Here is a 9,537-nt window from a genome sequence, read left to right as displayed (position 1 = left end):
AGGCAGCGTGTCCCTCATGGGAGTGGTTACCCTGAGCAGAGTCCCAGAACCCTCCGGACCTCAGGACAGGAAGAAGCTCCGTTCCTGGGGCCTCCCTGGGGCTTCTCAGTCTCTGGAAGGCACACGGCAGGTCCTGGGCTTCCCCTGGTGTGACTGGGGCCTCTCTCCAGGGAGGTCTCAGGATTGGAAACCCAGGGGCAGGAGGAGGCCAGGGCACACAGGAGGCTGATGCTCGCAGGTTAGACGGGGTCAGGTGGTCGGGTCGCCTGAGAAGAGCCCTGGCCAGATGGAAACTTCCTGCTCCAAGCCTCAGACAGAAGCAGGCGCCTCAGGCCTAGGACCTGCTGGAGGCTGAAGAAGGGGCCCTGGTTCCGCTCACACCGCCGTTTCCCGCTCTCTGTGAACTTCCTCCTTCTTCCTCTTCATCTTGCAGAAACCGTGGAGGCCACAGAAGCAAGCGAAAGTGAACTGGGGCATGCCCTGGGCCAGGCTGGGGGCTGCTCACCAGAGAAGATCTGCAGGGAAAGGCAGAGGAGGAAGAGGGGGCAGGAGAAAGGCAGGAGAGAGAAGCAAGCTGGGGTTAACATCCTGGAGCCCTCCTGAGGCTGCCCAGGCCCCGCTAGACCTCTCACACCGCTGGCGGACCGGGCGCGCCACCAAACAAAGGCCTCTTTGAAATCTCAGTGTTTCCCGGTCTCGGTGGAGTTGATGTCATTCCTAAAATTGGAGCCTGGGTGAGTCCAGGGTAGAGAAGAGAAGGCCCCGGCTGTGGCCACCTTTGTCCCCCTCCCGCCCCCCTGCCTCCCCTCGTCACCACACACCTATGCTTGGGAACAGGAAGCAAGCCAGCTCAAAATAAGCTCTGTCTTGTGCCACCTTGCACAGGTTAGAGGTGGGGGGTTCCCACTGGATCCTTTAGATCACACAGTCCGATAATCCAAGTGTGGGGCTTTGGGGACCTTGAAGGAAGTCCCTCATCCAGCACAGCCTCTACCCTGACACCTGGGTCTGAGTCTCAGATTCCTCCCTTCCCTAACAGCCCCAATTTGTCTGAAATCCTTAGGGAAATCTATAGGGAACATAAGGCACTTCCTTTGACCACTCCGGGCAACACAAATCCCCAGCCTCCTCAGTAGAGAACAGACAGCACAGAGTTCTTTTAGCCAACAGGCTATTTTATTGAGCACCTAGGCTGGGCAGAGGGGTTGGGGGGTAAGAATATAAGGGTAAGGGTATGCTTTCTTCCCTGGCACAAAAGTCAGTCTGAGGTAGGGGCTGAGGCTAGATTTACCCCAGCTGGGCATGTTGTCCCCCACCTCTGGCTGACACGACCCTCATCACAGGAAGCAGGGGCCCCTCTGGTATCTGCGGCATGGGAGGGGGCTTCAGAAGACCAGCTCTCAGTCTGTGAAAGTGTCCCTTTCTCCAAACACTCACTGAGGTCTCCTTGGCCTCAGCCATCCGCAGATGCCTCCAGCTCACTTCTCTGCCCTTCCTCTGCCCCTGGGCCTGCCCTGGAGGGAGCAGAAATACATTCAAGTCAGCTCCAGCAGGGCAGCTGGGACAAAAGAAAGCACACTGCATTGAGGTCACGCCTGCATCCTGGGCCTGGTTTGATCACTCGTCTCTCTGGGAAGAACACCAGGGACAGCCCAGATGCTGAGAGGAAGGGATTTGGAATAAGGAAGCATGAGCCATGTCCCTGGCCCAGCCCCTCCTACAAAGAGACCCCCCCTCCCAGCCCCTCTATGCAAATAGAGATTGCATAGTGTCCAATGCCCCAGATGCTAGGCACACCTGCAAAGTGCTTCCATTGTCTTTGAGGAACTTGGCAGGGCCCGGCTGGTGGCTCTCTGGATAGTTCCACAGGCCTGGCCAACCTGGTTCCTTTGGACAAACTTCCTTCATGTTTCTCCAGGCAGAGCAGAGGGCCCAGCTGGTAGGCCCTCACCAAGCACAGTGCCCACAGTGGAGTGGGTCCTGTCAGGATTCTCCCCTCCCTCCCCCTCTCAGTGTCCTGGTAATCCAGCTAATGACTGTAATTAATAGGTGCAATGCATTTCCAATGGCCAGCTGGGTGGGCAGGAAGCCCAGCTTGAGTCAGCATGGGTAGGTAGACTGGTTATTTAAATACCCGCTTTCTAGCACCATCCACACACCCACTCTCCTGGAGTATATATAGAGAGCAGAGAGCAATCTCCAGGATATATATAGACAGAGCCAAGACACAACTACTATATTTCTAGATCTATCCACTGAAGCTATCTCTGGATCCCTCCCGTGACAAACCTAGAGGAAGACGGGGATCTTAATGGGGGCTTAGGTGGCCTGGGTTCTATTCTTGGCTCTGACGCCGGCATGCTGTGTCACCCTAGGCAAGTGACTGTGCCTCTCTGGGCCTTCATTTCCTCATTTCAGGGTTCCAGGAGATTAATCAAGGTTTAACACTTAGACCCCAAAGCTAAGGGGCTGAAAGGGCACTAGGAATCCTAGCCTGATTAGGAAGAAGGGAGGGCGGGCCGTGGGTTTCCTTGTGATCAGTAATTGTTAACGCATACGCTTTCTTTGCTGCAGGAGGTGGGGTATATCAAGGGTACTATCGACAAAGCATTCCCACAAGTACAGGAAAAGTATTTGGGGAGGAATCAGTAGGCACAACACGTTTGATCCGGGGAAGGAATTCACAATTAAAGCAAGTCCAGCAGGTAGCTGTGACCATCCCTCCCCCATCACCACCCTCACAGTCTCTGGTCCCAGGGTTCAGAGATCCTCTTCCGTCCCCACCCTACTTCCCATCCAATGCCTGCTTTCTTAAAAACAGCAAAATGTACACAAAAACACCCCCTACATTCCCCTCTCCCTTGCCAGGCCAGTGACTGTGCCTCCCAGGGATCCTTTGGGAAAGATGAGAACGTGCCGAGAGTTTTCTGTTCACTGTGAGGACGGTGGGGGCTGGGAGAAGGAACCAGGACCTACACATCAGAGGAGAGGAGGGTTAAGTGAAGCCGCTCAAAGCTGGGCTACGGGCTGCAACCGGGCTGCAACCTGGCTCCCGAGGTGTATCTGAGAGGTATATCTGAAAGCCAACTGCCTCACTGGCAGTCCTGGGTCCTTGTTTCTAAGGGCAGAGAGTATACCCAGGGGAGCTCAGGTCTTTGATCTGAAGTGCCTGGCTATCCTCCGACTCTCTACCAGGGAGTGACGGGAGTGACGGGGTCTTCACCGCAAGGTGCACGACTCCAAGCCCTGGTGGCACACAGGTCCCTGGGTCAGCCCCTGCACTGGACAGACCTGGGGCAGAGAGCCCCATCCCACTTTCAGGCCTGCTGTGAGCCCCCTTCCTTCTCCCTCAGAATCCCTCTGCCCTACCAGCAGGAACCTGGGGACCCCCTTTGCCTGGGCTGTGGTCTCTGCTCCTCTCTCTGCTCTGTGCCCCCTGCCTTATTCTCTTCACACTAGCTGGGGGTCTCCCTGGAGAAGTCAGATCCTGAAGAACCTCCTCTAACTGTTTCTACTTGAGGGGAAAGGGGTCTGAATGTTTGATATGAACAGTCTGGGAGTCTCAGTGAAGCCAGTGGACTGACTGGGGGCACTCCCCACTCGCCCCCCGCCCCCCCCCCCGGCTCATCCGTGGTCCGTGCTCGCTATGGAAACTTCCCCTCCCACTCTGCAGCTTTCCCCTCTAACCTTAATTTCCATGCCCAGGAGGGGCTAAGGATTTGAAAAACAGTCCCCCAAAACCCAGAATAGGAAGGAAAGGGAGGTGAACACTGGACAAACGGCTGCTGTCCCACGGTTGGCTGCATCTGACTGCAAGCTGTTGGCCCTGGTTTCTTTCGCATCCTCCTCTCTGGCCTGGCCCCAGCTCAGGTCCAGATGAGATGGTGTGGGGTACGGGGGCATTAAATATCCTCTGCCGGTCCGCTTTGTGGGGGTCAAGCAGAAGCGCTGCCAAGCCACAGAGCATCATCCCCAGCCACCAGGAGTTTCCCCGGCCTCCCTGCTGCCCCCTCCCCAAGCCTCTCACCCCCACTTCTCCTCTCTTAGAGGACCCTGCAGGCACCCTCCAGGGTCCTCCGATTCTAGCCCCTTCAGCAAAAATGGGGCAGTGGGTCAGAGACTGCTTGAATGGTGGAAGAACCAAGAGGAAGAAGGGAGTCAGGGCTGGCTAGAAACTAAGGTAAGGAAGAAGCTGGGGTTCCAGGCTTGCAGACCACAAACTCCTAGGTGTCTCAAATTTTGGCAACGTCCTTCATCAACGTGGGCGGCAGTAGGGGTTGGAAAGATAGGGAGATATTTACAAGTGTTGGGACAAGCCTGGAATTCTCTGACAGACAAAAAAGGAACATATTCCTTCCCCTGCCCCCCACCCCAATCCCCTCACCTCCCGAAGCAGAGTAGCTTCCAGCAAGGCCCTCCCATCTTCACTCTGCCCCACCGCCACCTCAGGTAAAGGGCAAAAGAGAAGTGACCCAGAGAGGAGGGGTGCCCTCAGCCTCGAGGACAATGCTGAGCCCCCGCCCCCTCCCCAGCTTCCCTTAGCACCGCGCCTCAGTAATTAAAATATGAATTCACCTTCCCTCCCCGAGCCATTCATCACTGCGAAGGGAAGCAGCTGCGGCTTAGGAGACCGGATTTGGGGGATTAGCTCCGGCGGTGGAGCAGACACACCAGGAGAAAGAATTAAAAAGCGAGTGAATTGGGTTTTCTCTCCCCACCTCCTCCCCTCTCCCTCTCCCTCGGGCCTCCTCGGAGCCTCACACCCCACCCCTTTCCCCAAAGCCTGGCCTCGGTAGGTTTCTGGGAACTGTAGTCTCCAACACTGTGTTGATAAACAGGCAGGCCAGGGGTGGGTGGTGGCACAAACTACAGATCCCAGGCCTTCTTCCCAGGGTTGGCAGCAGCAAAACTGGGCACAGGCTTCCAGTCTGGGAGAAGCCCAGTTCTCCTTGGAGATTAACTCCTTCTTGGCCTGCTTGAGACTGAGTTCCAGCCTCTGGCTTACTGAGTGCCTGGAATCTGGAGCCTAGGTCCCATCTGCCTTTGATGGCTTGCCTAAGCCAATCCTCCCCCCTTTTCTTGCTTGCCCACTTATGGAGAAAGAGGGAAACTGCCCTCACCTTTCAAAAGTACAAGGGCAGCCTCACATTTACCAGTGGTTCTGGGGGACTTGGGGGCCTTGGGAGCTCAAGGGGTCAAAACACTAAAAGTCTTGAAATGTCTTTACCCTGGCTTCCAGGGTCTTCCAGGCCTGCTTGTCTGAGGCTGGCCCATCACAAGGGTCATCACAAGCATGACTGGGGTCATCAGCTTGACATGGTGACGTGGTGGTCCAGACCATCAGTGCTATAAGGGCCCCAGAAGTCAAACGTTAGTGCCATCCCCTTCTAAAGATGGGATAGAGATTTTTTTCAATAGTCTTTGCATTTAGAAAGCAGAGTTTTAGCAGTCCAACTCCATTTCCATGGGACGAATACAACCAGAGAGATTCACTCGAATCACAGCAGTGTGAAACACGGGCCCACTCTCCTAAAGGAGGCCTTATGCTGGGTATCTCTGAAGACTGTGAAAAAGACTTAGATGGCTCAGAATATTTTAGGTTTCAGCTGTCTGCAGGCAGGTGACAGGATATACGCAGCCCTCTGTGAATCCTCCGGGAGGGGGCATGAGGACAGCTTGCCTATTCAATTCAGTTCAACAATTATGTGAAATATATAACTGCATATCTCCTCTAGGCCTGCCCCAGTGGGCAGAGTCAAAGAAGAGAAAGGAGCTGCAACTTTTTAACCCCAGAAGCACCCCAGGCCCAGGCGCAGCAAGGTAGGACTGTCTCAGGTGAGTTGTGGGCTTGGACTTGTGCCCCTGCTTGCGGCAGCTGACTGCTTTTACCCCAGCCACCTTTTCTCCCAGTTCACAATTTATTCAACAAACATTTACCCAGCAACCCCTACTGAGAGCCTTGCCTTGCTGGAGCTTCACAGAGAAATAATAATCCTTGAAGGGGTCATCTGTCCCCTTCTTCCCAGGCCCAGCCCAGTGCCGGGGCCTTCCTGGCAAATTGTGCAACAGGATTCCTGGAAGGGACTCAGCTGTAGGCAGGAAGGGGGCACTGCTTCAACCTGATTTTCAGTTAGGACTTGGGGAGCTAAGGGGAGCAAATCAGGTGCCTGGATGTCCTTGTAGGAATAGGATAGGCTCATTCTGAGCAGGAGTGGGCAGCGGGACAAGGAGGGAGGTGGGGGAAGGTACCAGCCACCTCTGATCTCTGGCCAAGAGAACCCAGAGGGAAAGTGGGGAAACCCTGGCAAATTCTCATCCCTGTTCTTGCACCATCTAAGCTGGGGCAAGAGGGGAAGTGGCTTGGATAAGCCCCAGCAAAAAGCCAGCTGGCTCAGGCTCTTTGCTTCTCCTATTGTTTTCATTTTCCCCCCTCTGCTCCTGCTGGAAAAGGAAAACCTGTGATGGACAAAGGGTGATTAGAGTTGGACCACAGGGCCATTTGTGGACATATATCAATAGAGACCTGGGGAGAAGAGGCCCTGGTGTGAGAACAGCACTTTCCCATGCATCTGCCTGTTGGCTCTCCCAACACCCAGCATGACATGGCAAGAGCACAGATTCGAATTCCAGCCCTGCCTCTTTCTAACCATATGAACTTGGGCCAGTTTCTTAGCTCCCTTGTGCCTCGGATTTCCCATAAGTAAAATGGGATAATGATAGTATCCTTTTCATAGGGCTGTTTCCAGGATTAGATGAGTTAGTACAGGTGAGACAGATCGAATCATGCCTGGTAAATGTCGGCAGGGGAAATTAAGAGCTCTGAGACATTCTAAGTAACTTGCCTTCTGATTCTCAATACCAAATATAGTACCCTCTGATTCTTCAGTGGTCTTAGGCAGACGGGGGGCTGGAAGGAAAGGGGAGGCAAGGGTTGTTCCTCGGCTGCTCTAGCCAGACTGCCTTATTTGCATCTGCTAGAGGCTTCCAGGATGGCTGGGATGGAGTTAGGCAGATTTAAACGTGAGAGCAGAAATAGGCATGGGGAGCTCGGCCAGATGAGTGGCAGGCAGGCAGGAATAGGGAGAGCAGGTACCATTCACAGACCCAGAAGGAGGGAGGCAAATGCCTGGACTGGGCAGCAGACCAGAGGCTGGGGACCCTGGGCTCCAACTTGCAGCCCATGGGGAACAGCTGCCTTCCTAGTTTCACTCTGTTGCCTGAGCTCTCTCATTTCAGCCACTGAGAAGTCCCGAGGTCTCTCTCACACAGAAAAAGGTTGAGGATTCCGAGCTGGCCACAGAGACGTGAGCAAGGCCGAGAAGCAGAGGCTGTCCGGGAGGCACCGAGCAAAGGCCTGAGTGCAGTGCTGTGTGGTCCAGTGCCCCTGACTCCAGCCCCCAAAGCTCTGATACAAGACACACCTCAGTAACCTGGCAAGGGGAAAGGAACCAACTCAGAAATCCCAGCACCCCCTGAATGTTTCCCTCCATCCTAAGGGAATTTCCCTCTGGAATCACTCATCCAGCCTCTTCATCTCAGAGTGAGAGACCAAGTCCAGAGAGGGGAAGTGACTTGGCCAAGGTCACACAGCCTAACCTCGATCCCGGGTTACCAGATCCCCTGCATGCACAGCCCCCAAGCGGAGCCCCCTTTGTGGCTGCCTCCTAGCCTGGTCCTGGGGGGAGATGCAGGTGCTGCAGGAGTAGGAGCGCGCCCCTCACTGTAGCCCATGGCTTTTAGCCCTACATGAGTTTGGAACAGTAATCACATAGGAATGAAAAGCCATAGGCCACAGCAGAGCTGAGGGGGTCCAGCGGCAGGAATCTCAAAAGGATGCAGGGAGCTGGGGGTACCTGGGGAGCCCTCACTCACCTTCCCACCAACCCCACCCACACACCCACACTGCCTCCCTGGAAGTACCCGGCCCCCCAGGTCACATTCTCTTACCATCCCCCACCACCTGCCCGGGCCCCTGAAGCATTAAAGCCATCGCAGTAATGAGTTTCCAGTTCTTGCCCTACAAAAGCCCCGCACAATGGGCCTCACTCTGGGATATGAGGAGGGGTGGCTTCCTGGCCATAAAGGACCTCCTCAAATTTCCTTGATTAGCCTCCAGCCCCCCGCCCAGGGTCCTTAACTACCTCCTCCTCTAGAGAATAAGGCCGGATCTTTTCAAAGCTTCTTGCTGCTGGTGCCCAAGACCGGCCCCATATTAGGCTCTGTCCTTACAAAGCTTAACCCTTTCTAGTCCAGCCACAGGAAGCAAAGAGGGCCGAGGAAGGCCTGGGCTTAGAGGGGTGAACGAGTTTCCTGAGCACCCCCAAGGCTGGGGGTTGGCCTGCACTTCCTAGACTAGTCCAGGTGGCTACCAACTGCACCCATGCTTGCATGACACAAGGGCAGGAGTGGTCGGAAGGATCTCTGTCTTCAGACCTAAGTGGAGGCAGGAAAAGGGCCTGACCTTGAAATCCCCACCAGCTGAGGGCAGCCAGCTTTGGAGCCATCCCTGGGCGATGCCGTGGTGGTGGTGGTGGGGGGGGCTCTTGGCGCTCCGCCTCCCTCATCGGCAGGATATGGTGGTCGGTACAGGCACCTCTAGGACTAGGGTGAAGAGCTGAGTCGAGGTGAACCAAGGTCTCAGGACCCTGGGAAAGATGTGCTCTAAGCACAAGTACTGTCTCTTTACTCCCTCTCCTGTGATGCGTCAGTTGTGGGCATGCATCAGCCTCAGAGAAAAGGAGTTCAGGGAAGCCCCAGGGGATTCAGATCCCTGCACATGGCCTTGACCTCTCTCAGGGACCCCCAACAGAACGGTAAGAGGCCTTAGGACCAGATCAGGCCCCAGCTCTGCCAGGGAGCAGCTGCAATCCCCACCTGAGCCCTCCCCCCACGGCTCAGAGGCCCTGGATCTCTGCAGGACCCTGGCTGGAGCAACCTCCTTCAACTGGGCCATGCACACTCCCCAGCAACACCACACAGCACACCCCAGTCTTGCCCAAACGTAGGGCCAAACTTCCCACCTGAACTTTGGGTCATCAGCCCCCAACCCCAGAAGCCTTTGGTTTTCCTTCCCTTCCTCTCCCATGGGTCCCCAAACCCCAGACTCAGGACTTGTAAAAAACCGTGGGCTCCAAGCAGAATGACCACAGTCCCCTCCCAAGGGACGCTGGGCTCTGGGCGGGGGTCCAAGGGGCTGCTCACCTGGTGGGCCCAGCGAGGGCCCCTCTCCCTCGCGGTCTCCCTCACATTCCCGCAGAGCCACTTCCTGACTTCCAGGCAGCCACTCACTCCTCCACTTACCCCCAGAAGCTCCAGGCCCAGCCCTGAGAGGGCAGGCCTCCTCCCGCTTCCCGCCCACCACTGGCCTGGTCTGAGCTGTGCCCAACTCAACTTGACTCACTAGTGAAGACCTGGCCGCCCCTCCCCCAGCCGGTAGCCGGTGGGTGAGGGCAGGCCGGGCAGGCAGGGGAGGTCAGGTATTCCTTCAACCCTGACTTGGGCCTGGGTAACAAAGGTCTCATTGAGCCTCTGGCTGTC

The 9,537-nt window shown here is 55.8% G+C and overlaps 1 protein-coding gene across 2 annotated transcripts; it reads right to left on the bottom strand.

Moving 5' to 3' along the window:
• Positions 1 to 375: 375 nt before the first annotated feature.
• On the bottom strand, positions 376 to 9,282 carry BLACAT1 (BLACAT1 overlapping LEMD1 locus; the record flags this gene model as incomplete). Of its 2 annotated transcripts, none has more annotated exons than XM_082614742.1 (2): positions 9,202 to 9,247; positions 376 to 515 (listed from the first exon to the last, which is right to left on the bottom strand). In XM_082614742.1, the coding sequence occupies exon 2, from the start codon at positions 475 to 477 to the stop codon at positions 376 to 378; it is 102 nt and encodes a 33-aa protein (XP_082470868.1). In that variant the 5' UTR covers positions 478 to 515; positions 9,202 to 9,247. The 2 variants fall into 2 exon arrangements, 1 of the variants encoding a protein (XP_082470868.1); XR_014293480.1 differs by lacking the exon at positions 376 to 515 and adding an exon at positions 1,199 to 1,514 and having other exon boundaries at positions 9,202 to 9,282.
• Positions 9,283 to 9,537: the final 255 nt, after the last annotated feature.

Source organism: Mesoplodon mirus (genome assembly GCF_964341445.2).
Source record: "Mesoplodon mirus genome assembly, chromosome: 3".
Lineage (NCBI taxonomy): Eukaryota > Metazoa > Chordata > Mammalia > Artiodactyla > Ziphiidae > Mesoplodon > Mesoplodon mirus.
This window is presented reverse-complemented; position numbering and strand designations above follow the sequence as displayed.